The following is a 27,934-nucleotide window of genomic DNA, read 5'->3' as shown; positions in this document are numbered from 1 at the left end:
AAAAAAAAAAAAAAAAAAAAAAAAAAAAAAAAAAAAAAAAAAAAAAAAAAAGACTAGCCTAACCTCATTCGCGTTCATATTACTCTGAGTGCCACTTCCAGTTTGCCATACAACTAGTGGAAAGTGATCATTCAACTTTCCCTCCGCTACTTCTTGGGCTGCTTGCATAATAGCTTTCCCAATGGTTGGATCAAGACCGTATTCCATGTTTACCTACAAAAATAGACTCACGATGAACAGTCCGACTTTGCCTCAGTTGCAAAACACAAGCTGTAGCACAAAGAACTAAACATCACATTCCGCCAAATTTTTGAAATGAATAGACCTTAGCAGCACACTTTTTAAGGACGCCAAAGGCACGAATTATAGGATCAGGCATTCGCTCACGGTCTCCTCCAATTTCGAAGTTCTGCAACGATCTCTGCGTTTGAGCTCCCCATAATCTAGAAGGCAAACAACATATTTCATAAAAACTCATTCCCCTACCATTACCATAATTTCCTCAGGAAAAATCGAACACACAAAGCAATTACTAGTAAAGTAAATCCAAAAATAAAATGAACGAGAGAAACGAACCTATCGGAGGGAACGTTGATCGGTCCAAACGTATCTCTTTCCTCGCGAAAAGACGTGGAGTATGATCTAGTAGCGTAACGCGCCATTCCAAAGAGTTGCGAAGACGAAGATCGCCGGGACAGAACATACAGGGCCGCCATTCTTCTGAGCTAAAAGCCAATATTAGTTAGGGGAAGAACAATGAGAGAGCGATGTTGCGAGTACAAGAGGAAACTCTGTAACAATGATTATGAAGAAGATGGAATCCTCGATGGGAGGAATGGACGGAGATAAGGCGCCGGAAGAAATGGCAGGTGACGTCACAGCTTTCGAGGTGTCGTAAAAGAATACCGAAATGTTTGGCAAGTGAAAACGGAACTGGCTTTCATGGCTGCGCGCCCACCTGAGATCGGAATTTTCTTCCTTCGGCCCAATAAAGGCCCACCAAATCGCCAAATCAGACTTTTTCTTTTTTTTTCCTAAATTAATAAAAAAAAATTCATAAATTTTATATATTAGTATTATTTAATTTTAAAATTATTTTGAAAGTTAATAGTATTTTTGAAATAAATTATTTTCCTTTAAAATTAATGGTAAAATATATATCAAATTTTTGTTTTTCTACAATTCTTTATGCTTATCTAGATCCATAGAAAGAAGGAAATCAAAAAAGCAACTGTAATTATTGCTTTTTTTTCACTGTTACAGTAATTAATTACAACAAACAAAAGGGATAAAAAAAATGGAAATCAACACTCCCTCACACGTTGTTAAAGAATAAAAAAAAATGATTTTAAACTTTTTTTTTTTTTTACTGTTTTCTATTTCCAGTTCTGCGTTTATCAGCAGAAGCAGGCTGTCGTTTCCCATTTCTGTGGAGTGGAAGGGCAACCCCATTTGATGATATCATCTTCTGTGAAGGTGAACGAGAAGGGCTCATTGAAGAACTCAACTTCTTGCTGCTGCAAATCATCAAAAACATTCAAGAATTTCATTAAAACAAGCCATAATATGAAGACAAGAAGAAGAACCATAGCTAATAGCTATAGAACAGTATGGCTACCTTAACAATTCTGGGCTCTTTAGGGGCTGCTGCTGCTGCTTTCCACCACCATTCGGCTTCTTCGTTTTCGATTCGATTCCGTTGCCTATGCTTGCAGCAAGTTTGGAGTGGTTGAATTGCCAGAGCAAATCTGGCTCAGATGAGTCGCTTGTTCCTGCATCGTCTATATCATCATTCCCAATCATGTTGAATCTGTTAGCTCTTCCTGTGAGCATGCTGTATCCTTGTTCTGTGTACAGTTTGGAGGAGTCTTGAAGGTATTTCTGGTAGAATATTTCATTTAAGTGACCATTTTCTGCTTCCCAGCACCCCTCCTCCTCCAATGGATTCTCAACTCGGTTCACGTCTATTACTTTGTCAACCCACTCACCTGAGGCCGTGTCTTTATCATCCTCGCCGTAGTTCAGGCAAGGGCTACTAACCGGCGGCCATGGTGGTGAGTTAGCCAACAACTCAGCCATGTCAAAGCTCTGCCTCTTCTGTCTTAATGCAGAGTTATAGTGAAACTGGACCATTGACATTAAGGTAGGTACATTTTCAAGTTAGAGTAATGCAAATCAAATATAAAGGCAGAAATCATCTATCAAGATCAGGATTCACAAATGACCGATGGTATTGGGAGGGAGTCCCACGTTGGTTAATTAACAAAGGGTATACTTTATTTGAGGGCTCCAGTGAAAAAGTCGTGACTCAGTTAAGGGGAGGTTATTTGAGGCAACCACGTCTCTGTTGGTATGAAGTCTTTTGGGGAAATCAACAAACCCACAAGAGTTTATGCTCATAGTGGACATATCATACCATTGTGGACGTTCGTGATTCCTAACACATCCGAGAAACACTTACGAAATTTTTCACTAAACTATATTTTTATAGAAAGGTTTTGGCCAATAAGTGGCTCATTGGCACAGAACATAGTGTTTTCCTGCATTTCATCTAAGCAAAGAATGATCACAAGAGCTATGTTGACTATTTTGAACAAATGCCTCATTTGATAGGGAAGAAATACCTCGATGTTGCCTACATCGTCCATAGGCCGACGACAGATAGCATTTTCGACCAACACATCGACATCCTGACTTCTAGGCTGGCGAGGTGATAACTCACTAGCTTTTGCTTTGAACTTCTCTGAGTTCCCAGAAACATGGAGCTGGATTTGTTGTGGTGTCCCCTCTTTCCTTGCAAGTGTTGCCTTTAAACTTGCAATCTGAAATGCAGTTAAGTTCTTTGAGCTTAAATATTAGATGAACAAACATCAATGTCTTGATAAACACGAATAGAAAAAGCTTGCAAAAACATGCTTAAATATTAGATGAGACCAAATGCCAAATCAAAACCTGTTCTTTGAGCTCTTTAACATCTGAAGTATCCTTGTTGACTCGAGCAGCACCGAGTTCGACCGTGGCGACTCGCTCTGCAAATTTAAGTGTGCTTAACGTCTCTCCAATAGCATCAGGTTCCGGGCTTATATGAACAAACATCAATGTCTTGGCTTGCCCACCTAAACAGGTACAAAAAAGTTTCAAATTCTTAGTCAACCTAAGAGGGATAGACAGATATATATCCTATGTAGACTTTCATCTTACCAAGTGAATCTTGAAGAAGTTGTGTCAGTTTGCTATTTCTGTAAGGGACATGAGGATTCTTCTGTGCAAGAGAAGCAATCACATCACCTAGAGCAGACAGAGATTTATTGATATACTGTGCCTCTTTCAGTCTATCTCCTGTCACCTCAGACTTGTCAACTCTTTCACTTCCTGCCAAGTCTACAAGATGCATACAGCCACGGAGAATGGCTCCAGACGTCAAATCTTTTCCTTGTACGTGAACAGTCAAGCAACTACAAAATGATTCGAATGGAAGTTAGCTTGGTGCCTGGGGTGAGGCCATAGACATTCTCAATGCAACAAGATATATGGATTACTTACCTATGGGAACGGCTACTACGGTCGTTTAGCGCTGTCGCCCCTACGGCACGGTTCCTTTGGCCAAGGTTCATAAGGTTAATGACATCTGAAGTTGATGATACGCTTACAAGACTAGCATCTGGTACACTAAGTCCATTTTGAGAACTATTGCGGATTTCTAATGTAAAAATAGTTAAGGAAAGCATTTGATAGAAGCACCATAAAAGTATTGTTGAATTTGTATAGACTCTGGAACTATAAACAAGGCAAGTTCAACTTTAAGCTGATAGTGCATACAACTAAGTGTTACTTATGTGCATGAGTGTATAACAACTCAGCTTACTGCTAGTAGATATTGTCTTCTTTGAGCTTGAGACACGAGGTTGCGGGAGATGGATTGGTAAAGGAAACGAGTGTCAGCGAGGACGCTGAGCCCTGAAGGGGGTGGATTGTGAGATCTCACGTCGGTTGGAGAGGGGAACGAGACACTCTTTATAAGGGTGTGGAAACCTCTCTCTAGCAGACGCATTTTAAAATCTTGAGTGGAAGCCAGAAAAGGAAACCCCAAAGAAGACAATATTTGCTTGTGGTGGGGTTTGGTTTTTACAAAAGACGTGCTTCAAAACTTTGAGGAGAAGCCCGGAAGGGAAAGCCCAAAGAGGACAATATTCACTAGCGGTAGGCTTGGACTATTACAAAAGACGCATTTTAAAACTTTGAAGAGAAGTCTGGAAGAGAAAACCCAAAGAGGACAATATCTACTAGCTGTGGGCTTAGGCTGTTACAAAAGACGCGTTTCAAAACCTCGAGAGGAAGTCCGGAATGGAAAGATCAAAGAGGACAATATCTACTAGCTGTTACAGTATGACTTGCAATTGCCAAATTCATCAACTACTTGGTTTTTATGAACAGAGTGCAATAGGATGCAAATATAATCAACTCAAGAACAAACAAGATTAATTGTGAAGGATATCTTTTATTAGTTCCATCAGTGACAAGAAGATCCCGGACTTGCTCGTTATAAATCTCAATCATCTGAACAGAAACATCATAACGATAGGTCTCCTTTCTTTGATCTGCTATAAGGAACAAATCTCCCAATGCTCTATAATTTACTCCTTGACTCTTCTCTGTTAGCTCTTTTGGCCCAGTCTAAGCATGTCAATGAAAGAAATCAGCACATATCTGAATTTCACACGCTCTTGCTTTTTAGATGTAAATTTAAAGTCCTTAATACATACCATAGTAAAAGTTTTCCCTGATCCTGTTTGCCCATATGCAAAAATGCAAACTTTGTATCCATCAAGAACAGATCGAATGAGTGGCTGCATATCGGCGAACACGCCCACTGTAATAGAAAGAGAGCACATTGTTAAAATATGTGTTACAGAATCATGACCCTTCAAAAATTGAAGTTTCATCAACCTTGTGTAGCAGATGGACCAAATACTTTGTTGAAGCTGAAGGATCTCTGTCCCTTCCCGTGCTTCGAGGGAGCGTTAACGGTAATATTTCCATCTTCTATGTGATCCACAACACTTACATAATTTGATTGACCAGACAAAAAGGGCCTAACTCTGCAGTAAACTCTTATGCTACCTGGTCATCACAAAGACCAAAATATTTTTAGTCCGGCTGCGGTTAGCCGATATTGTCCTCTTTAGACTTTTTCTTCTAGATTTTCTCCTCAAGATTTTAATATGCGTCTGCTAGGGAAAGGTTTCCACATCGATTGGAGAGGGGAATGAGAGCCCGCGAGGACTCTGGGCCCTGAAGCATTCTTTGGTGGATTGTGAGATCCCACATTGGTTGGAGAGGGAAACAAAACATTCTTTATAAGAGTGTGGAAGCCTTTTCTTAGCATACGTGTTTTAAAACCTTGAGGGAAAGTCCAAAATGGAAAAGTCAAAGAGGACAACATTTGTTAGCGATGGGGCTTGAGCTGTTATAATAAAATGCACAGAAAATTGAAAGTTTTAGCTTATATGACCAGTGATGTAAATTACCCTTGAGATCCTGCACTTGATTGTATAGCTTACGGTTTTCCATGAGAACTTTATGATATCCAGAAGCAGCATGAGCAAGACTATATACATGCATACCTACATAAAGAAAAAGCTCAAAATTAGAAGTGAGATAAAAAGCTATCTACTCCCCCATGAAATTTGTCCAATAATCCTACCGAGGTTGTGGAACTCTTCACTAAATTTTACTTGCATGAACTGCATTCCAACTTTTGCAGCGTGTAGTTTATGTTTTAGATCCTAAAACAATAATTTAAAATTAGTATGAACATGGTGAACGATAACTAAAAACACAGTTGAAGTATACAAACTCGATCAAAAGGTCAGAAACTTGAATTTCCGCTCCTAGGTGTTCTTGAAGTTAAAAAAAAAATGTTACTATGTACCTGAACGTCCTTTTGTTGCCGATCGAAAATCATTTGCTGCTTCAAGAGCAGGCTCTTTGACTGCTCCTCAAATATACTGCTTCCATGGATAAGTTCATTCTTTTCCATCGCTTTAGAGTTAAGTTCCTCTGCCTATATAAAGAGTGAATAGTGATTCATAAGATTCAGCAATACTCTATTTGTAGGCTATGTGAGTACAACAAAAAGGATAGACTCCACACCCTTTTAGCACCAAAAGCTGATTTGAAGAGCGACTTGTTGCTCTGTGATGGAGCAGCAACGACATCTTTTGGGCTTGCTTTTGTCTGTAGTGTAGAACAGTAGAGAAATAAACAAACTGTGAAGCCATAAATGAAACAAGATTTTTGAATCTACATACCAGTTCAAGGCTGGAAAAGCGGTTCTCAACTTCATCCACAAGCTTGCTGAGCAATGATTCAACCAACTATAAAAAGATAGAGCAATATAGTTTAGAAAAAGTTGTGGACACGTTCATGTAACACAAAATAGAACATTAAGCTAGTTATGTTCTAAGACCAAGCATCTAGTTATGTTCTAAGACCAAGCATCGTGGAGGATTGTTGGTGGGAAGTCTCACATCGGTTAATTAAGGGATTGATCATGAGTTTATAAGTAAGGAATACTAACTCCAATGGTTTGAGACCTTTTGGAAAAGCCCAAAGCAAAACCATGACAGTTTATGCTCACAGTGGACAATATCAAACCATCGTGGAGAATCATGATTCCTAACATGGTATCAGAACCATATCCTTAACTTTGTAAGCCTCGAAGTGTAGTCAAAAGTGACTCAAGATCGAACAAAGGGCGTACTTTGTTCGAGGGCTCTAAAGAAGGAGTTGAGCCTCGATTAAGGGGAGACTGTTCAAGGGCTCGATAAGCCTCAGCATAGGCTCTATGGTATACTTTGTTCAAAGGGAGGATTGTTGGTGGAGAGTCTCACATCGGCTAATTAAGGGATTGATCATGGGTTTATAAGTAAAGAATACTATCTCCTTAGGTATGAGACATTTTGGGGAAACCAAAAGCAAAACCATGAGAGCTTATGCTTAAAGTGGACAACATCAAACTATTGTGGAGAGTCGGGATTCCTAACCGTACCAACTGATTCTACGAAGAAAGCTACCAGAACAAAAAGTAGTCAAGAAACCCGAACATTTTCGGTCATTACCGTAGGGATTTCTTCAGGTCGTTTATCCGTCAAAAGTGCACGAATGAGTGAGGAGCGAGAACTAGACTGCTACAATGAACAATTGACAAGAAAGAAACACTAGAGTTAAAAGAAGCTTAAACAAAATAAACACGAGACAAACAAACAACTTAAGATTGAAACAAACCACATTGGAAGGATTGAAAGATTTGTCATTCAAAGAGGAAGTTCTTGACAAGGAATTCGTGAATGGCTCTGAATTCTTCCTCACAAAGGACTTAGTAGCGGAGATAGTAGCAGGTTTAACATTCCCGCCGAATTTCCAAACTCCATAGCCCCCACCACGTTTCCACTCGCCATAAGATTTAAGTGCAAGAACAGTATTGACAACTCTAGCAGATGTCCCTCCCTGAAAAAACAACCAAAACTTATCATCAAAGGACCCTTTTCAAGAACTCAATGACTCTTTTTCTTCCTCTCTTCAAACATACTTGCTCTAGATCAGATGCCTCAAACGTAGGAACTCCCATCTCCTGTATAGCAACAAGGAAATTCCTCACATTCTCAAAATACTGAAATGCTGAGAGTGCAGCTCCATCAGGGATGAGGGCAGAATCGCAAGGACTTTCAACCACCTAACAATTGTTTTTGGAAAGAACACAGATGTGAATTTGGCCGAAAAACATTAAAACAACCCAAATTTGGATTTGGCTCACCTTAGGCACAGCTCCTGGTTGAACCTTATTCAGTACATTGCAGAGAATAATCCCACTTCTTAATCCAAGCCTAAACTCTTCCTCTGATGGTTCAGCCGGCAAATCTTTAGCTGCAACAACTCCGATCATCTTTCTCAGCCACCCGGAAGCTTCATTTCTTCTAGATGCTAATATCAAAACCAATTTCAATAAGTATCAGAAAAAAAAAAAAAAAAAAAAACAGAGGATCGCAAATTCTTATCATCCGTTTCTAAATATAGTAATAAAGATACTCAAATTGTTCTTGTTGGTAGAATGTATATTCAAACATCTTTCTCTTTGAAAATCGATTTCCGAACCGATTCATCAGATTCCAAAGATTTGGGAAAAAGAAGATTAGAAAAAATAAGAGTTACCAGCTTCCTCTGCTCTTCGAGATTCCAAATCGAAGCCTCCTCCTCCATCACCAAGACGATTTCCATGTTGTTGAAGAACATCTTCCACGACAGACGCCACTGAAAACGACAGTGTTCTTTCCATTTTTTTACACAGAAACAAAACTCCCCGAAAAGAGTATCAAATTCAATACCCAATTTCAACAAACTGCATCAGAATTTGGGCTTCTTCTGGAATCAAAGATCTGCAAGAAAAAACGAGCAGAGTGGCGATCTTCTGTTGAAGTTGTTGGTGGTGGTGGTGGCGGTAATGGAAAATTGGGTTGATGGGTAATGGAGTTTGTTGGCATTTCTTTGCTATCAGTTCTTCATTGCCTCACGCTTTTTTGCTTTTGCTTTTCCCCTCTCTCTCTCTATCTGTAATTCTTATGCCTTTGATACTCTGTACTGCTTTTCTGCTTTCCGAAGCTGTATCCGAGCCTAGTGCAAAGCCTCCACCTAACGGCTCTTTAACGCGCGGGCCGGCCATTCTTTTAATCTTTGTTTTTGGAACTAGATGGGAATTTAAAATTGAGACGTCCATGCTGATTTTATTGCCGCACCACGTGTCACGTGAATAATGCTGTGATTTTGCCACGTAGGATTATTTCCTTGCAATTAATTGATTTGTCGTTTTTAATTTTTAAATTCAATTTAAAATTTTATATTTAATAGAATTTTGATATATTTTAAAAGTTTTAAAAATCAATCCATTTATCCATATGAATTTGAATTTTCTCTAATAAAATTATAAATTTTTAATTTTATATCAAAATTATAGACTAATATTTAAAAATTTAATCAAGGACTAAATTTATAATTTAATTATATTTAATACATCATAACCTTAATCCTGTGTTACCGTGTAACACATAATTATATTTCCTTCTTTAGGTTAAACTAATTGTTATATTAATGAGCCGACTTCAACGGGAAAGCCTAATTAAACTACTAAATATCAAAATATATTATCTTAATTTTCTTTTAATCACTTACTTCATTAAGAATTAATTCCATTACTTCACAATTTTTACCTTTTTGATTGTGACATTAAGCCAAATTAATGGGAAGTCTTTGTGTATGGTATATACTTAAATGTAAAGTTAAAGTTTGGTTATAATTTTAATTAAATTATTGATATATCGAATAAATTTTTTTGATGATATTTCATAAATTGGGGATTTAATGTCGAGGAAATTTAGAATTTAATAGGTTAAATATCAACGTTTAAACAAAATTGTTTAAACTGATTTAAGTCATTGTTAATGATGATAGTAGTAATAATTTTTCTACTTATTCCTTGCCTATTAAAATGTTACCATATATAATAATTTGACTTTTAATTAAATATAAATATGCTGATATTTTTGTGAAATAACTGTAATTACAGATAAAAAATAATTGTAATTAGACATGATTACATAGTGACGAGATTTCATATGAGTATATTAAGCTGTATACATTCGTCGGTAGGATGAAAAATGATATTTTTTTTTATATTTATTCAAAATTGCTACTTTGAGCGACTAAAAAGAATGATGCATCTTGTTGATATAGATAATAACTTTCATTTTTCTTAAATATTTTTTAGTCATTATATCCTTGTGACCGTGTCATCTTAGTTTATTCATTAAAATATATAAACTAAATTTAATTTAATATTTAATAATTTTTAAAGATATTTATTAATAAAAACTTTATTCAAAACTTCATTTTAAATTTTAAAGTTTGAAAAATAAATAAATAATAAATAAAAACTATAGAAATTAATCAATTTAAAATTGAGCGTCCATTTGTTGATTGATATGACATGATGTATTGAAATCAAATTATTATTGACTGTGTTTATCCAAATCTTATTGTCCTTATATTTTTAATTTTATATTTCATTAAATATTCTTTCCACGACTTTTATAATTTAAAAACTAAAAAAATAATTAAAAAAAATATTGTAAAAAATTTAAATGCAATTAAAGGGTGTGACAACTGTATTTTTTAATTAAAGTTTTAATATTATTGAAATTTTATTTTATCTGTAACACAAACTTCAATCAATTTTGAATTTATTATGAATTTAAAAGTTTAACATTATTGAAAAATAATTGTAGTATAGTTTACGTATGTATAATTTCATTAATCCATCTTTCATATTTTAAATGTTTTAATTAAATTTCAATTCATTATTTGAAGTTAAATTTTTATATGATATAAAATGTAATAACTTATGGTATAATACTGTGGAGCCAATTATATAATTTGTTGATAAATGTTTTTAATATTTTTGAAAACTCAATATTATAATTAAACTCATGTAGTTTTTTAACTTATGGTATTAAATATTATAATGCAAACTTTAAAGTAAAATAATACCTAAAGAGTTGTTGTAAAATAATTGTAGTATAATTCATTTAGTAATTTTAAAACCATACCTTAATTGATATGAATGTATTATTTTTCACTTATTATAGTGTGTATATAATTAAAGTATAAGTTTTCGTTATTATTATTATTATTATTTTGTTCCATAAGTCTCTAAATTTTAAAAATTTTATAATAAATATCAATTGTGTCCGAAGGTCGTTTAACATATTTTATATGTATTTTTTAAAATTAATAGATCTATTAAACATAAATTTAAATTATTTATTTAATAGAATTTCAAACTATCACAACCATACTAAGAAAGGAGTGTCATGATGCGACTGAGGAAGACGGTGCACCATCTAACACACCAAAAAGATGTACATTGAAGCCAAGATGAGGCATAATCAAGATTAGAGGTGTACATGGTCCGGGTTGGGTTGGGTTGAACGATTTTTTTGACCCAACCCAAACCCAACCCAACCCGAAACTTTTTACAACCTGACCCAACTCAACCCTCTATTTTTGGGTTGGGTCTGGGTTGGGTTGTTAATTTTTTTTTAAGTTTTATTTATCAACAATTTATAATTATTTGGATACAATCTTATATAAAATATATTAAAATTTTACAAACAAACACAAATCAATCCATAATTATTAAAAAAAAATCAATAAAAAACAACGAGCGAAAATTGTAACATATTAATATAGTTCGAGTGAAAATTGTGACATATTAACATAGTTCAACTGGTCATGAAACTAAAGAATGTCGGACATTTCTTGAAAATGGGTTAAAAAGTATAAGGATATATAATGAAATTAAAGAAACAATAAAAATAATTAATTTAAATATATTAAATATAACAAACAAAAAAACATATAAAATATATAATTACAATTATAGGACATGAACAAAGTTAAAATACATATGGTTAAAAGTAATCCACCTAAGTTTTAGCGAGCAACAACAATAAAGGAGAAATTTAAAAAAAAAACAATTGAAGAAAAATATTTAAGTTATTGGTAAAATAAAGGAAATTAAAAAATATATATATATATATATATATATGCTCTTAGGAATTTTGTGAAAGAGAGAGGATCTTTTTGCAAATTTGGCAATATTAAACTCGAACTTACGATATAATTAGTCTAAAAATTGATAATAACCGGTTTAAATTTTCACCCTTAATTGAAATACGCTAAATATAAGGACTAAAATGAAATTTTATTTTTTTCATCCAATTAAAAGTTATGCAAAACCCAAATACAAGCCATTGAAGGATGTAAAGGTGGAAAATATTCCAATAAAAAAAAAAGAAAAAGAAAAAGAAAATTGGTATAGATTCCCTCACCAATGTGCCTTTTTTTAAAAAAATAATAAAAATAAAAATAAAAATACAAAATCTTGTTGATTCTTCCAACATCAAAGGATGAAAAAGTACAAATTTTTATTCTCTTTTAATTTGTGAAATGAGTTGTCATTTTGTGGGCATTAATTATTGTATGGAGAATTATTTGGTAACTTATTTGTATATATAAATTTATGGCAATTTTTTAATAATAAATGACCAAAATCTGAATGAGCCCAAATATAATAAGTCCATAAATTGAGCCCAAGATCCAATCCACAATACAATCACGCCAAAATTTGAATAATTTATAACTTTAATATGAAAATATTTATTTTATGACAAAAAGTGTTGCTTTGGCCGAGTGGTTATGGTGTGTGCCTGCTAAAGTTCAATGACGGTTATCCAAAGTAAGTAATTGATTTAAGAGAATACGTGGCAGCTAACCTATTTTCTTGGTTAAGGCGTGTGTCTGCTAAGTATATGGGGTTTCTTAAGACCGTTAACCTATTTTCTTCAAACAACAAGTGTTGCCATGGGGTTAAAGCGTGTGCTTGCTATGTACATGAGATTTCCCTAGATCGATACGAACATCATGAGTTGTCCCGTAATAAAACCTATTGTTGCTGATACTTTTCTCTCGGTTCCTTCTTCCATAACCCAAGCTCGAAGAAGGAAGAGATAAGAGGGCCCTATGAAGAATGTGGTCAGAAATCTATAATAGACTCCGCCCACAACAACCGAATTGATTATCTTCATGCATAAAGATACTAGATTACCTAGCATAAAAGATTTTAAAATCATCACAAATCTCCCTTTTCTTTTCTATTGCAATTTCTGGATTATTATTATATATATATGATAATTTTTTCACTTTCCATATATATAGAAATAGAAACAGATAGACTAGAAACGCATCTCTTATCTCAATGACACTATAGAGATATTAAATGAATGGAATTGGGATATGGATAGAATATGATGAAATAGAGTCACTTTGAGATTCTCTATGAAATGAGGCATGGAACGGAGCCACTACGAAGAAGTTCCAAGAGTTACGAAGGAATTTCGAAATGAATTTTTATCTCCATTGAAGTAGAAATCACTTGACTTAGAATCGTTAACGATCCATCATTACTACATGTCTCAATTTATACTTCAATGATAATTTTACAAAGTACATTTAAATGGCCAATTTTATAAATATTTTCTTCCAACAACAAAATTTCTCTAAACTTAACTTATAAATTATGTCAAGGCTACCAATGATATTTCTACAATGTCACCAATCACGACGTGTTTTGAGTCACCATGCACAACCTAACAGGCAAGCTTCACGAAGCGCTCTGGTGGGCAACGAGGTCGGTTGAGAACATTTTCTCGAGGTACAACGAGGGTGTTTGCAACTCGAACATTGAACAACTAGAATTTAGTAAGGACTATTTTGTAAAGGAACTCCCAACCATACTGAAACCCATTTGGGACAACTTTATAAATGTGTGTAGTTAGATCCAAAATAGTTGTAGGGATGAAAAATCTATTCAATCCAAAAATCATGGTCCCAATATATTTCAAACCACTACAATTACTTTGTAGCAGCTTTAATTAATTAATGCATTTATGATAGTTGCCTATAATTGGCATAATTCATCCGTCACAATGCTAGATTTTCCTACTACAAAGTTCCATCTCTATCTCATTCCATAAGTCTCAATACACCCTTTCAAGGTAATAAATGTCTTTATCTATTTAGCTAGGTTTAAATTGACTTTACGAGAGTAACTATTGAAAGCCATAGTACCACGAATCAATTAACCAATACAATAATGAAGCTAATCCAACACAATCCATCAAATAAGGATTATATGATCAACTGCTAAATTTGATGGATTGTGATACTCAGATCAGATAATCAGATATTAAAAGACATGAAAGATAAATTGCACCAACCAATAAAACCATTGTTTCAAATAGTGACACAAATAACAATCTTGTTTTAAAAACCACAATGTTTATTTAAAAACTAAAAAAAAAAAATCATAAAACAAAAGATTTCTATGAACACACATATACAGCTATTACCTTCATATCCTTCACAAGTTTGTTTGAAAGTGTAACGGCCCATACCCACCGTTTGCAGATATTGTCTTGTTTGGGCTTTCCCTTTTGGACTTCTCCTCAACGCTTTAAAAGGCATCTGCTAGAGAAAGATTTCCACACCCCTTATTAAAGGGTGTTTCGTTCTCCTCCTCCCCCAACCAATGTGGGACATCACAGAAAGATTCCTTTATGAGCAACAATTAGGTCAGAATCAGATGTGCGTGCTTTGCTTCCTCGTTTAGTTCGCACCTGAAAGAGAGAGAGAGAGAGAGAGCGATACAATATTCAGCGAGAAATCTAAAGCTCAAGCAAATGCATAAAAACTATTTAAAAATCCAGAGCAGCAGAAGAATTTTTGGTCCCCTCATTTCAAGATCAATTCCATGGCTGTTTCAAGCTGTAAGGGATCCAAAGCTTACTCTTTTTTGAAAACTACGTGCATGTGGCGTTCATCATACATCCCAACCCCATCGATTTTCTTCTATTCCCCAAACTAGTAGCCGTTCATTTCAAGATTTAGATTTCTCCCAAAGGCTGTGATTGTGCAGATCTTCTTGTTTTACTTCTATTTCAGGAAAAAGAAAGCAACATTAAGGAATATCTGTTTTTAAAATAATCACAAGAACCAGTCTGGCATGACGGCACGAGCAATGAGACTTAAAGGGAAGAAAGGGATAGATGTTTGCCTCATCCTTAATCCAAAGACAAAGCACAAAGGACTAAAATAAGTAAATTATTTTCAGAATAAAGATCAGTCCAATCATGGAGGCCCCTGCCACGTGTGGGTTTCTGACTTCACTCAACTTAACAGCAAAGAAAGAAATTTCTAGATTTTCTAACCATCTACATAAAAAAATGTAAAAATAAATAGAGCACGAGGTTAGTTACCTATTAAACTGTAATTTAAAAAGTTGATATAGAACCAAGTGGACATTCACCTGCTACAATTTCAGCCAACTGACATGTAATGTCATGGGAAAATTCAGTTACAATTAATTGGATACTTAACATAAAGAACCAAATTTGATACAATTAATTTGATAAACTTCACATGAGCTATAGGTAAAGTTCATCCAATCTAGTCAGCCACATCAGAACTTGTCCCCACACAGTGAACAATGAGACACATGGGGATCCCTCAACTTTTTCCTTTCTAAGCGACAAAAGAGTATTAATAGTGAAACGGATGGATAAATCTGTTGCTTCCCCTTAATCAATCCGCCTACTTTTGGGCTACCATTTTGCATAAAAGAAATAAATATATAGCATCTAAATGCAGAGGAAGAAACCAACTTGAAGATAGCTCAATAGTTAGAACTCTTAACATGATCAAATCTTCGTAACATGATGATATCTTCTAGAAAAAATGATAATGAGAAAAGGGAGGGACTAAAGAAAAGCATATGGAGGTATGACCCCACCCGTTTGGGTAAGGCCATAAGAAAATGACAATGGATCAATGAGTAGTTAACAAGTCACCTGAACATACCACCGAATCCGCTTTTCTTTAACTCAAAAGAAACCATGGACTTTACCTCTTACCAAAACACCTTTAAGATTCTTCCAATACTACAATTTCGACCTCCAACTGGCACAAATTGGGATATTTTAGAAACAGTCAATCGATCCCTTTTGGCCACTTGTGGCAATTCAGGATAAGTTTCTAATAATTTATACACACTAGCATAAAGCCCAAACCCTCATGCTCCCATATTTTCCTGATACCCTTCTTCCAATTCTCAAAACGTAGACCACACTTTCTGATCTTAGAAAGAAAACCCAGACGTTGAGGCTAAAAAAATGTTCCAACTTTGCTTAAGTCTGACAACTCGGTTCCAATTTTAACAGAAAATCCCTTGAGAATAGTGGTGTGTGCCTATAGAGTTATGTGCTGGTGGATCAATGTACACAATTCTTGAAATGAGTCAAAGTAAGAGACATATATGAAATGTTAACCGTACCTTATGAGAGGGCAATCCCAAGAGCCAAGTTTGTTGTGTAGATGGAGCCAGAGTGCTGCAGCGAATAATCTGTGTTGGGTCAGCCAAGGAAATTCCATGTCTATAAACCACAACTTGATCACTTCAGGCGAGATCACCATGTGAAGGATTGGATGGCTACACTTTGATAAACAATCATACCAAACTAGCAAGAGCCAAGAAAAAAGCAAGAAACAGAATTGATTGATTGTTAATATCAATACACGGAAAACCACCATCAAGTTTCCATTCATAAAAGAATGCAAAATCTGTACAAACAAATCGAATGGCCCGTTTTTTCCCATTTATTTTTCAGAGCCAGGAAAAATCGTAAAATAGGATACACATCGCCTGGAAGATGGAGTTAGAAGAAGAAGCACAAAGTGACTGGAGAGAGACAAAAAACCAAAGAAAAATAGGACTACAATTGAAAATTTTATCAAGATAAGCGTCAAAACATTCCTGCTGGAAATTTACCGGCGACCTCATATATCCCCTAAGTTTTCTTTACTGGGAGTATCCGTACAAGTCGTATGGTGACCATAGAGAATCCAGTGGGCATGGTTGTTTGGAGTCCAGCCTCAACCATGGCTTCCCACTGCCGGACCAATGCAAGAGGCTCGTCGGACCAGGGTGGAGGTCACGGCAGCTGCCTCTGATGTTATCACCTCCTAAACCATGCTGGTTCCACCGGTGCTCGATGGTCGCCACGTTTCCGGCGAAAACCAACAGGAACGGCGGCAGTGACCCAAGTTCATAGATGCGATTACTCTTCTGAAGCTTCATCCACCATTCAATTTTCTCCGTGAACCCACCATCCCTCCACTTAACCAGATCTATGACCATAACGCCGGTGTTGAAGTAACAGGGTTTTCTTCCATCAAATGTGCCGGAATATCTGTCGTCGGACCAGAAACGCGCTGTGAAATACTTGCTGAAATTGGCATGGCAGTACACAGGAGCTCCAATTGTCCACTCACCCAAACTCGTCGTCCATAGCTTTCGGATATCGTCAACCACAATTAGATCAGAATCCAGGTAAATTACCTTCTTGACACAAGATTCGAGCAACCCAGCCAAGTAATTTCTAGCATAATTAAGCGGCTGCTCCAGAGCTTGCCTCACCGAGGTGGAGATCAGATCGCGGACAATCTCCGGATCGAAATAGTACACTTTGAAATTCAACCGAGGGAAAGTGGATCGAACGAAATCCTCGAGATTGGTATCCGAAACGAGGAAATGGAAAAAAACACTCTCAGGACAAAGTGAGTTTCGAAGAATCGAATTGACGGCCGCAACAGAACCACGAAGGTACTCCACGTCAAGCGTAATGGCAACATGAACCAAATTCGGATCGCACACACCAAATTTCCCAGAAAATTTAGGGTCACCGCCACGGCAATGACCGGCATTGCGGAATGTAGATGCCTTTCGGAAGGAGAATCGGTTCAACGATCTGGAAGAAGCAGTATGAACAGGTAAACGAAGGTAAAAATCAAGATGAGAGGATCGAATGGCTTCAGCCGGAGGAAACGATTGCAAAGCCGGAGCAAGCACAATCATCACCATTGCGGCGGAGAAAACCCTCGATAATTTCACCAACCAAACCATATTCACCCTTTAAATCCCCTCCTCCTCCTCCTCCTTCCAATTCAAACCAAATCGATCTACCAAAATCGACAATAAAAAACACGTTCGAATGACCGTTAGGGCTCCTTTAACGTTCTCTAGAGCTCTCTTTAAAACAATACATGTAAAATCAACAACAAATATAACCTCTGAAGGAGATCGAATCAATCTTTTTCCTCCGTGCGAGTGCGTATCAAAGCAACAAAGTATGCCGTGGGAACAAAGCAAGCAGAGAAACGAAAAAGGCAGAAAAAAGAAGACAATGATTAAAACGATGTAGACAAGAGCATTGAACCGAAATCAGACCTCAAAACAAACGCCGGAGAGAGGAATTTTCCGGCGGCCGGTCTACAATGCAATTCCCTCTCTCCTCAGCTTCTCTCCCTCTATTACTCTCTTGGTTGCAGAGCAATGGAAGAAGACAAAGCAGCAGACCCACAACGTGGTACGGTGAAGAGGCCTCTTTTTCCGCGGATCCCCACAATGACCTAAATATTAATTATTAAAATTTTGGGGGTTAGAAGGTCAATTACTTTTATTTATTTATTTATTTATTATTATTTAACTAAATTAATAAAAATATTCATCAACTTTACCCTTTCATCCTTAAAATATTATCCACTCTTTTGGATATATCATTATCCATTGCCAAAATTTAAAACAATATTAAAATAATTATTATTTTTTTATTTTTTAAAGTTTAAAAAAAAAATAGTTTCAAAAACTTAATTTTATTTTTGAATTTTGGGGAATAAATAAAAATATTTTATTAAATAATTGATTATCAAAATGACGTATTAAATCTCTCCTATTATATTTTATTTCTGATTTTGAAATTTATTTTGACGATGTTAGTCTAGTGATAATAAATTTTATAGACTCGGAAAAAAAACATCGAACTTGTGATAATGAACAATTAAGAATGTTTCTCGGAGATGGAATTTATTATTCTTTTAATTAAGTCGATGTAAATGAATTGATCTTGACATAACGATTTAAATTAATTAATTTATAAAGATTTAAAGTTTATCTTTTAGAATTTAAAATTATTTTATCTAGTTATTGGTTACAACCATAGCTCAACTATTATCCTTTGGTTTATTTATTTTACCATAGTGAGTTTTAACTATATAATTCACTGACTTCAACCATTTTTACTATTTCAAATTATAAAATTATTGAGAAACTATTTCTTTTTTTTTTTTTCGTTTTCTCACGTGTTAATAATAAAAATCCTAAAAAATGGTTTAAATATGAATAAAATGTGATTGAGAAAACTTAATTTAATTTAATTTTAAGTTGGATATTCAATGGGTTAAACTAAAAGGCAATCAAAAGCTTAGATTTAAGGTCCAATTCAATTGGACCATGATCCAAAAGCCCACATCGACTTAGGCCCAAATTACAAAAGCCCAAATTGGCCCAATTAAAAAGTACACATGATCCAACTAAACCAGGCGAAAGTGATCAAACGATGCATCAACGACATGATCGCTACGTACCTACCTTGTCCACGTGCTAGAAACATCGATGATAAAGTAGATAGAGACCGAGTGAATTGACGATAGTTAAGTATTCAACAACATAGAAAGTTGGAGGAGATAAAGATGTTGCTCGAGATCGAAGAGAATCATAAAGATTTATAAGCGAGTTTCAGTGATCTGATGAAAGATTTATTCCTTTAATAAATTTAACATGAAAGAGTTTAGTTTTTAATGTAAATCGACTGAAACACTAATTTTCTTACGTTTTAATAATATTTAATAAATTTAGTTATTTTTTTAATTTATCTGGTTTCTACAACAATTTTGACCCGACTCAATGGAAATGAGTTGACTAGAGAAAGCCCACGTGCTTTCTTGGCTATGATTCCAAATTAAACATAAATATATTTAAAAAAAAAAAAAAAAACCCTAAAAGAAGATTAAAACGACGTCGCTTTGCTTAAAACAGCTGAATTCCAAAAATAATTGTGATAAAACAAAAAGTAAATAAATTATTTTAATAACATAATTTATAGTGTAAATTTGAATTAATTTGTTCAATAACATGCATTATATATTTATCTTCAATTAATTATGAGATTATTAAAATATTTATATTAAACAACAAAGACTAAAATTGAAATAATGCTGAAAAATTGAACATATTTTTTCACCTGGGCCCGGGTGTTTCCAATTCGGATCCGGCAATGGTAGCGGGGAGGTGGGCCACCTGCCGCTGGGCTGCCACCATGGATTTATAGATCTCCAGAATGATCTTCTCGTCGTATTCCTTCGCCGGCCGCTTGCCAAAACCGGCCATGCCGTCGCACATAACGGCGGCGCCGCCGCCAGAGAAAACCCGGGAATTAGCTAATCCGAGCATCATATTGACATAGGCATCACGGAGGCGGATGAGGAGTTTCTTCGGGGATGGAAATTTTCGAAGGAATCGGAGCTTTGGAGAGATCTTGATCCGCCAGAACCGCCGCCGCGTGTTTTGGGTCGACCCGAACCCGATCTGGGCCAGCCGCCTCCGCCGCCGTGACGACCGGTTAAGTTTCTGGTAGGTTCTTTTCTTCCAGTAGCCTCTTATCCCTTGGAACCATTTCTCAGAAACCCCATTTTCATCCATTCTCTCTCTTTCGTTTTCTCTCTCTAGAATTGTGAATTTGGGGAAGATGAACCAGTGGGTGAGAATCCGAAGCTGAATATATTTGGTGTTGAATTATTAATAAAAATTAAAAAATCATTTTATTTTATTTCATTAATTAACCAATAATTAATTTTAATTTTAATTAACAAAACCCTCAAAACCAAATGAAATAAATAAATTATGAAAATTCTTGAATCTAGCACATGGGTTAAAAAAGTCAAAACTCAATAATAAAATTCCATATAAATTTTAATTTAATTTCTTTCCATAATTTTAGAAAATGTTGATAAATTTAAAATAAGATTAGAAAAATAAAATTATATTTTTTAATTTATAATATGAAGAAAAAAAAAATGGTAAGTAATTTTGATAGATTAAATAGCATTAAATAGAATATTAATAATATAAATAGTTGAATTTAATTAGGTATTGTGGGGAGGAGAGGTTATTAAATGGAAGGAGGGATTTCCTACCTAAGTATCACGGAAGTTGCTATCTAAAATTAATGGGGATGGACATGACACGTGCCATGGGTTACTCTCTTAATTACATCATTAATTCACATTAATACTTCAAATTCTAATATCAAATTTCCAAATGGATCCAATGAAACTACACATGTCTAGTTCTTCGGGTATGTTGGTAATACTGTGACATCCCACATCGGTAGAAGGTGGGATCAAGACCTTCCTTGTAACAACGTGAAAATCTCTCTATAATAGAGACTGACGACAATATGTAACGGGTTAAAGCAGAAAATATCTACTAACGATGGCTCTATAGTGATATCAGAGTTAGACACAGAGTGATATACTATCATAATTGGAAAAAAATTATTGTTGGTTGTGATTGGATTGATTTGATTGGGGTTGATTATGTAATCCCTTACGTGTTTTCTTGTTTGTTTGGAATAGTTGACCATTTGAGTATGATTTTATTGATTTTAATTTTAATAAATAAACATAATGTTTATGGTGAAGAATATTGTAAGACCCCAAACTAATAATTATCTTTAATTTAATATTTGTTCTCGTTCTTTATGGTTCTCGACAAGCTAATTTCGTTCCTATCTCGAATATGGCAGTACAATTTTTTTTATTTTTTATTTAATATGAAGAATTCGGTCATAAATTATTTGGTACACGCCTTTTATATGCTAGGTTTAAAGTTAAGTAAACATTTAATAAGAAAGGGTATCTTAAATGGGACGAAGCTTTCCATTGTCGTATAGAATTTGTTGGAGGTCGTAGCATTTGTCTCATATGTATGCTTTTGAAATAAAGTCACAAACGGTGGTGGAAAATGACTATTTTCCTTATCTAATGGTTGTTAGATGAACACGACTCTCCACAATGGTATGATATTGTCCACTTTGACTTATTACATATTGCCGTCAGAGTCATGCTCTAAACTTATTACATACCATTGTGGAGAGTCGTGTTCATCTAATATGATATCAGAGTCATGCTCTAAACTTAGCCGTACCAATATACTGGAAAATCCTCGAATGTCGAACAAAGGACTCCAAAAAGAAAAAAGGAGTCAAGTCTCCTTAAAGGTACGAAGGCAGTAAAAAATGACTAAGACTCCAAAGGAGTCAAGCCTCGATTAAGGGGAAGTGTTGGATGATGAAAGTCCCACATTCGTTAATTTAAGGAATGGTCATGGGTTTATAAGCGAGGAATACTAACTCCATTGGTATGAGGTCTTTTGGGGAATCCCAAAGCAAAGTCACGAGAGCTTATGCTCAAAGTGGACAATATCATACCATTGCAGAGATTGTTCAACCTCGAATGAATGGATACTTAACCATAGATAAGTGGGGAAGGGAGAATTTACAAGGATTAGGTTAATGAGTGGAAGAATATCTTAATAAGGGTAATGTAACCGATTATTCCGCTTGCTTCGCCGGATCCCGCCTTCTTCTCCGTTTACCAATTTCCAAAAACGATGAACAGAAAAACCATTAAATAATAATAAATAAAAAAAAATAAAACAGAGATTTCCGTACGACACAGAGATCGGGAAAACCAAACGTTGTAAGGCTTCCAGCTCATCTCCCAGTATCACTACTCTCGACTCCAGACACCACACCACCATTTCAATATTCTCTCTATTTTTCCGATTTTACCCCTCTCCGCTCCGCCGTCTCCAAATTAATTCCTCCCATTCCAATGGCCCATTTCCAATCGGCCCACGGCGGCGGACGAAGGGTCGAGATTGTCAGCGGCAAACGCTACGGAGGAGACGGCAGCTGTCAGATCTACGGCTCGCCGAATCTGGCTACAACTGCGAACCGAGTTGGGTCGGCATCAGCGGCGGCGAAACCGTGGCGGTTCGGCGACCCGGAGGGGAAACGGAGGAAGAGGATCGCCAAGTATAAAGTTTATACGGTCGAAGGGAAGGTGAAGGATTCGCTGCGGAAGGGCCTACAGTGGATTAAGACTAAATGCTCCCGGATTGTCCATGGATATTGATCTCAATCAACCAACGGTCATGATTTCCTCCCTAATTTAGACTCTATTTTCATATTTTTATTTGGTCCATTTATTTTCCATAATTGTTACGACATTTATCAGAATCAAAATTGAGATATTTATTGCAACAATAATTATACAATTATTTAATAATTCATTGAATTCGTTAAATAATAAAAACTACGAAAATAGTAATAAATTTTATTTTTCAACTTATAAATAAATTAATAAAGATTCAAATAAATAGATATCAAACATTATTACAAGCCTTTTCACTAATTTCCCCTTTTTCCCTCATAAAAACAAAATATCATTCATCAAAATCGTAGAATTTTCCCATATCGCCCCGCCGTCCGTTTTAGCCGATCGATCTCTTGATCATCTCTCGGTAACGAACGTCGGAGTTGGAGCGCCTTATTTGTTCATAGAATTGAGCTATGAACATTTCGGCTTTTGCATCAATCATATCATCCGCATTCTCGTCCTCATCCATTTTTGGCTCGGCTTCATTATCGTTATCGTTGTCATCCTCATTGTTTTGGTCGAGCTCTTGGAGATTGATGGCGGAAGCGTACCTGCTCATGCCATCAACAGAAGAAGCAGACGACGACTTAACATCCTCGAAGCAGTCGATGGAGGGCGAGGTACGTAACGTGGCGTCGGGAAAGGAGGGTACAATAATGGGTTGAGGATGTTGAGGTGAGTGATTGCTTTGGACATGTAAAGGGCGGATGGAGGCAACAAGGCGGTTCCACATGCCCTTAGAGGCAACCTCAACAGAAGCAGCATTGGGCTTGCTGGAGCGGCGGCGGAGGAGCATCAAAGCCACCCTGAGAATGTTGAGGCTCTTGTTCTTCTTCGTTGTCGTGTTCTTAGGAGGGGCGACGCCATTGTTGCCATTGTTACCGACCAGGTTGTTGTTCTTGTTGTTGTCGTCGGTAATGGAAGATTCTAGAGAAATGAGATTGTCTGCCATATTAAGGCTTTTTTATTTATGTATAGATTGTGTGGCTGGCTGCCTCTACCCTTTGCAGGGTGAGAGGAAGAGAAAATTAGTGAAAGGGAAGAAGGGAGGTTTAGGGTTTATATATATTATGGCCATTTTGAATTTGCTATAAATGAATGGTTGTCCTTAATTTTGGTGGAGAAACTTTAGGATAACTTCCATTTTTTTAGAAGGGAAAATCTATTTTTTTAAGAGCTGGGTAGGGTTGGTGTAACCCGTATAAGCCCAAGTTCAAGCTCATCATTTGTAGATATTGTTATTTTTTAGTGTTCTCTTTCAGACTTTCTTAAAGTTTTAAAATACGTGTACCAAAACTTGACACTTGTGGTGTACTGACAATATCTCTGAGGAAAGCCCGAAATAGAAAATCCAAAGAGAAAAATATGCACTAGTGTTGTTTTCTAACCCGAGTACAAAAATGTCAATTGGCAAATCAAACATAATATATTTTATTTTTAAAAAAAATTCAATTCAATCCAAATAAAAAGAAAAGAAAAAAAAAAATAACAAAAACCCTAAACCTAAGTTTTGGTCTGAGCTGTAGCATGTGAGTTGGCAGTCTGGTACACAGTTGGGCTTCAGACGTTTGATCCATTGTTTTCATGTTTGGGCCCCACATGAGATGGCTGAAAAAGCTGACATGGACCCAGAGGTTTGATCCATTTTTTTTGTTTTTTAGTACACGTACACCAATTTTGTTTCAGTTAAATAATATAAATTTGAAACTCGTTTCAAATGTGATATAAAATAATTTAAATTACAAAAAAAAAAAAGGAAAAAAAAAAGTCAATCATGAAATAGTATCAGACCAACCCAATTTTCATGTGGACGGTGGCACATGTATGCACACTCTCAACGTGTGTGATTCTAGTCGATAGTGATCCTGGTTGTATAAAATAAAATGAAGTAAGACCATGATCTCACACGAATGAAAACGAAATAAGGGTGTAGAAATCTCTCCACATAAGACACGTTATAATACAACAATATCTAATAGTGGGCGATGTGACAGGGAGAACGATCGAGATTGGTGGGTTGTGTTGGCTTACAAAGTGTAAATAGGCTATGGTAAAAAGTAAATTTTAGTAAATAAATTTTACTTTAGAAACAAAAACATATTCCAAAACCAATGGAAATACAAACCATAACAGCGGTAAAAAGTAAAAAGAAAGAACTTTACACGGATTTGCAGAGTCCCAAAGAGAAAGCTAAAAGAAAATATACAAAATTAACGATCCCAATATCCCATAGAATCAACACATTAATTTACAAACATTCAAAATCAAGATCACGCCGCCGGCGGTGATTAAGATAAGAGCCAAGAAATCACAGCGTCGGATTCCACCACGGCGGCGGCGGGGAGATCCTCTCCGGTCTCCCATTCCTCCCCATCGACAAAGCTTTCCCAATTCCAAGGACTGTCCAGACGGAACGAACAACTAATCGAACTACACTCACCGCCGGTCTCCACCTCGGCGCCACCGGTAGCGGCGGTGACTTTAATGTCGTCGTCGTCGTTATCATTGTCCCAATCCAAAAAGGCATCCAAGTCCAACGACATGTCGTCGTTATCAAAACTCAACGTCGCAGACCCACCAACATCTGTCGTTTTGCTAATAATTCCGTCGTTGGAACTAACTCTTTCCTCCGCTGGATCATCCACAGCCCCATAAACAGTTTTCTCTCTCGCCGCCGTCTCTGTTTCCGTCTCTGTCTCCACCGCCAACGCCGCTTCCTTGCTACGCCGCCCACGGCTGCCCTTCCGCCGCGGCGGAAGGCTCAGCCGTGCCACGTCGACAATTACCGACCCATCGTCGTTGCCGCTCCGGCGCCGGATCGTATGAATTTGACGACTCAAGTGAGAGTTCCAGTAATTTTTTATCTCGTTGTCTGTTCTGCCTGGTAGGTGACTAGCGATTAAAGACCACCTGAAAATTTTGAATCAAAATTAGAAAACGACAATATTTCCCTTTTTTTTTTTTCGCATATTAAAAAGTGAATTTTTTTATTAAAATTAATAAAACCCTCCAAATTATTTTCTCAAAATAATAGAAAATTAAAAATAAAGAAAAATCCAAATAAATTATTCCCTATATTAAAATTTATCCCTCTATTTTCATATTCCTTTCATGTTGTGATTCTAGCCTGTCTGACATGCTTGACTTTAGTCTACAAAAAGCCAAAAATAATAATAATAATTAATGATTAATATTATTATTCACTTTATTTTAATTTTTTTTTTCTCTTCTTAGCTCGTGAACTGCATTGGGAGAATATATTTCAGATTATTAAAAATAATTATTTCAATTCTTTAAAACAACTCATTTTCTCATTAAATTTATGTCTTAAAAAGGATGTATTTTTTCATTCAATTTATTACCTATTATAAATTTCATTTTGAAATATATTTCAAATATTAAAAAATTAAAAATCAAACTTTATAATAATTAAAATTAAGAGTTAAACTAATTTGAGTTACCTGTTTCCTAAGGTAGAATGTAGTTTAATAATAAGATTTTCTTCGTCGGTCGTAATGTTCCCCCGCACCAAATCACATCTTAAATAGTTGATCCATCGAAGTCGGCAACTCTTCCCGCATCGGAGAAGCCCTAAAAACAAAAATTACTATAACGGGTCCTATAAAAATAGCTAATCTTTTTTAACCGATAGATGTACGGATGCAACGTACGTTCAATGGCCGGTAAAAAGAGATTAGTAAAAATGACGAAAAGGATAGCTATCTCGTTGAATAATTTATTTTATCGGGAAAATGTAGGTGGGAAGTCACCTGCATTTTTGGGGAGGGATCTCCAAGAGCCTTCACCATTAGCAAGAATGTACTTTTTCAACCGGTCATCTTCTTCCGCCGTCCACCTCCCTTTTTTCAGGCCAACTTTCTCACAGCACGGCCGTCTACCCATTGTCGTCGTCGTCGTCGTCGCCGGTGCCGGCCACCCACCCAGATTCAAAACGGCATCGTTTCAAGTGGTGTGATTTTGAATATATAATATCTAACTTGAACGAGTTGCTCGGTTTTATAATACCGCTTTTCTGAGTCTGTCTCTGTGAAAAGAGGAATGGAGTGACAGAGAGGGTGACGTGGAGGAGGAGGTGGCAATTAAAGTTGGAAAAATGGATGTGTGGAGGAAGATGAGGCCACGACAGTGAGAGGAAAATCGCGTACTCGTGGCAAATCGACGGTCGAGGGATGGGTGATGGGGCTTGGCTTATTCCACGTTGGCATTTATTTAAATCTTTAATTTTTTCAAATTTTTTCCTACGTAACTTGTTTAGCCATCGTCCATCTCCATTTGCGAGCTTTTAATTCCTTCAGCTAGCTATGTCTAGAGAGTCCCATTGCATTTAATAGCTCTTTCCAATCCATTTATTATTTTCAAAAAAATAAATTATAAATTTCATTTGGTTTTAAACTTTATAATATGCCCAAAAAGTTATTGATTTTAATTTTACATACGTTCGAGATCTATTATACATAAAGTCAAAAATTTAGAAACGGACCCAATTAATTTTTAAAATTGTAAAAATATATCGTACAAATTGAACAAAAAGACAACCTAAGAGTTATAGTATTGATGACGGATTTATAGGTGTTTGCTATTAACGTTGCATGATTTGATGTCCTAAAAGTGTACGAAAAGAGGTGAAAATGAGAGGGGAAAACAATTATTAGTCTCGAGTATTCTTTATAATATTAAAACTATTCTTTTTAACTAATTTGTATACCGATCAAAGTAAATTTTAATAAAATTGGCGATTATATACATTTTAATAAATTTAGTGATTAACAGAGGTTCAAGTTGAATTAGTCGAAGAAATAATAATAATACAAAGGATAAAAATTATAACATGTACAAGTGTCGTAATATTAATGAAAATTAAAAGCTTATAGTAAAAATGGTGGGTTGTTAAATAGAGATATTGAACATAAATGGTGATGGTGAAGGGTCCCAAATAGGTTGACAAATGAGTGATGTCCAATAATGTTGGAAAGGGAATGGATCATCATCATAGACCCTAAAATCATTGTACTTTATCCAAAACAAATCAAACCTCGTTCTTCTAGTAGGATGCAACAAAACATTTGTCTTCAATGATTTTTTTTTTTTTTTTTTTTTTTTTTTTTTTTTTTTTTTTTTTTTTTTTTTT

The 27,934-nt window shown here is 35.6% G+C and overlaps 7 protein-coding genes and 1 long non-coding RNA gene across 12 annotated transcripts in view; 1 reads left to right on the top strand and 7 right to left on the bottom strand.

The window, feature by feature from the left end:
- Window positions 1-930, bottom strand: part of LOC111493132 (fumarate hydratase 1, mitochondrial) — a 5,978-nt gene extending 5,048 nt beyond the window's left edge. Inside the window, exons 1-3 of the mRNA XM_023142751.1 lie at window positions 577-930; window positions 326-443; window positions 64-213 (exon numbers count right to left, since the gene is read on the bottom strand). Coding sequence (XP_022998519.1) covers window positions 64-213; window positions 326-443; window positions 577-716 — 408 coding nt within the window. The 5' untranslated portion in view covers window positions 717-930. The remainder of the gene's footprint in view (window positions 1-63; window positions 214-325; window positions 444-576) is intronic.
- Window positions 931-1,221: 291 nt separating this feature from the next.
- Window positions 1,222-8,726, bottom strand: LOC111492736 (kinesin-like protein KIN-14I). 3 transcript variants are annotated; one of them, XM_023142169.1, is made up of 19 exons: window positions 8,212-8,726; window positions 7,817-7,983; window positions 7,592-7,735; window positions 7,288-7,509; window positions 7,122-7,190; window positions 6,312-6,377; window positions 6,154-6,237; window positions 5,933-6,064; window positions 5,705-5,786; window positions 5,529-5,624; window positions 4,948-5,121; window positions 4,764-4,870; window positions 4,496-4,674; window positions 3,544-3,705; window positions 3,202-3,455; window positions 2,953-3,116; window positions 2,625-2,822; window positions 1,619-2,124; window positions 1,222-1,517 (listed from the first exon to the last, which is right to left on the bottom strand). In XM_023142169.1, exons 1-19 carry the CDS (start codon window positions 8,333-8,335, stop codon window positions 1,367-1,369), a joined length of 3,081 nt encoding a protein of 1,026 aa, XP_022997937.1. In that variant the 5' UTR covers window positions 8,336-8,726; the 3' UTR covers window positions 1,222-1,366. The 3 variants fall into 3 exon arrangements, with proteins under 3 accessions (XP_022997937.1, XP_022997939.1, XP_022997938.1); XM_023142171.1 differs by having other exon boundaries at window positions 1,222-1,514; XM_023142170.1 differs by having other exon boundaries at window positions 7,122-7,187.
- Window positions 8,727-13,882: 5,156 nt separating this feature from the next.
- Window positions 13,883-15,987, bottom strand: LOC111492740. Of its 2 annotated transcripts, XR_002719913.1 has the most exons (3): window positions 15,575-15,987; window positions 14,459-14,604; window positions 13,883-14,288 (listed from the first exon to the last, which is right to left on the bottom strand). It is a non-coding gene; the product is annotated as an uncharacterized LOC111492740 (long non-coding RNA). The 2 variants fall into 2 exon arrangements; XR_002719912.1 differs by having other exon boundaries at window positions 14,459-15,984.
- Window positions 15,988-16,204: 217 nt separating this feature from the next.
- LOC111492738 (probable galacturonosyltransferase-like 7) lies at window positions 16,205-18,176 on the bottom strand. Its single transcript, XM_023142172.1, has one exon. It carries the CDS (start codon window positions 17,627-17,629, stop codon window positions 16,526-16,528), a length of 1,104 nt encoding a protein of 367 aa, XP_022997940.1. The 5' UTR covers window positions 17,630-18,176; the 3' UTR covers window positions 16,205-16,525.
- A 1,558-nt stretch (window positions 18,177-19,734) lies between these two features.
- Window positions 19,735-20,352, bottom strand: LOC111492739. Its single transcript, XM_023142173.1, has one exon. The coding sequence runs from the start codon at window positions 20,261-20,263 to the stop codon at window positions 19,802-19,804; it is 462 nt and encodes a 153-aa protein (XP_022997941.1). The 5' UTR covers window positions 20,264-20,352; the 3' UTR covers window positions 19,735-19,801.
- Window positions 20,353-22,458: 2,106 nt separating this feature from the next.
- LOC111493216 lies at window positions 22,459-22,761 on the top strand. Its single transcript, XM_023142862.1, has one exon. It carries the CDS (start codon window positions 22,459-22,461, stop codon window positions 22,759-22,761), a length of 303 nt encoding a protein of 100 aa, XP_022998630.1.
- Window positions 22,762-23,119: 358 nt separating this feature from the next.
- Window positions 23,120-23,737, bottom strand: LOC111493213. The gene has a single exon (XM_023142860.1). The coding sequence runs from the start codon at window positions 23,735-23,737 to the stop codon at window positions 23,120-23,122; it is 618 nt and encodes a 205-aa protein (XP_022998628.1).
- A 1,234-nt stretch (window positions 23,738-24,971) lies between these two features.
- On the bottom strand, window positions 24,972-26,776 carry LOC111492857 (myb-related protein P). 2 transcript variants are annotated; one of them, XM_023142342.1, is made up of 4 exons: window positions 26,556-26,776; window positions 26,247-26,376; window positions 25,497-25,695; window positions 24,972-25,466 (listed from the first exon to the last, which is right to left on the bottom strand). In XM_023142342.1, exons 1-4 carry the CDS (start codon window positions 26,686-26,688, stop codon window positions 25,074-25,076), a joined length of 855 nt encoding a protein of 284 aa, XP_022998110.1. In that variant the 5' UTR covers window positions 26,689-26,776; the 3' UTR covers window positions 24,972-25,073. The 2 variants fall into 2 exon arrangements, with proteins under 2 accessions (XP_022998110.1, XP_022998109.1); XM_023142341.1 differs by having other exon boundaries at window positions 24,972-25,695.
- Between the last annotated feature and the right edge of the window lie 1,158 nt (window positions 26,777-27,934).

The sequence above is a fragment of the Cucurbita maxima genome, unplaced genomic scaffold (genome assembly GCF_002738345.1).
Source record: "Cucurbita maxima cultivar Rimu unplaced genomic scaffold, Cmax_1.0 Cma_Scf00018, whole genome shotgun sequence".
In the NCBI taxonomy this organism is placed as follows: Eukaryota; Viridiplantae; Streptophyta; class Magnoliopsida; order Cucurbitales; family Cucurbitaceae; genus Cucurbita; species Cucurbita maxima.
The sequence above is the reverse complement of the archived record's forward strand: the minus strand, read 5'-3'. Positions and strand labels throughout refer to the sequence as shown.

What these genes read in the sequence shown, in the direction of transcription:
- LOC111492736 (XM_023142169.1), bottom strand. Translation starts at nt 8,335, where the DNA reads ATGGAAAGAACACTGTCGTTTTCAGTGGCGTCTGTCGTGGAAGATGTT. An exon ending in GACCTGAAGAAATCCCTACG is followed by an intron (nt 6,378 to 7,121) that starts GTAATGACCGAA and finishes ATCTTTTTATAG; the next exon opens with TTGGTTGAATCATTGCTCAG. An exon ending in GCTTTTCCAGCCTTGAACTG is followed by an intron (nt 6,238 to 6,311) that starts GTATGTAGATTC and finishes TCTACACTACAG; the next exon opens with ACAAAAGCAAGCCCAAAAGA.
- LOC111493216 (XM_023142862.1), top strand. Translation starts at nt 22,459, where the DNA reads ATGGCCCATTTCCAATCGGCCCACGGCGGCGGACGAAGGGTCGAGATT.
- LOC111492739 (XM_023142173.1), bottom strand. Translation starts at nt 20,263, where the DNA reads ATGGATGAAAATGGGGTTTCTGAGAAATGGTTCCAAGGGATAAGAGGC.
- LOC111492857 (XM_023142341.1), bottom strand. Translation starts at nt 26,688, where the DNA reads ATGGGTAGACGGCCGTGCTGTGAGAAAGTTGGCCTGAAAAAAGGGAGG. An exon ending in ATCCCTCCCCAAAAATGCAG is followed by an intron (nt 26,377 to 26,555) that starts GTGACTTCCCAC and finishes TTTTGTTTTTAG; the next exon opens with GGCTTCTCCGATGCGGGAAG. An exon ending in CATTCTACCTTAGGAAACAG is followed by an intron (nt 25,696 to 26,246) that starts GTAACTCAAATT and finishes CAAAATTTTCAG; the next exon opens with GTGGTCTTTAATCGCTAGTC.
- LOC111493213 (XM_023142860.1), bottom strand. Translation starts at nt 23,737, where the DNA reads ATGGCAGACAATCTCATTTCTCTAGAATCTTCCATTACCGACGACAAC.
- LOC111492738 (XM_023142172.1), bottom strand. Translation starts at nt 17,629, where the DNA reads ATGGTTTGGTTGGTGAAATTATCGAGGGTTTTCTCCGCCGCAATGGTG.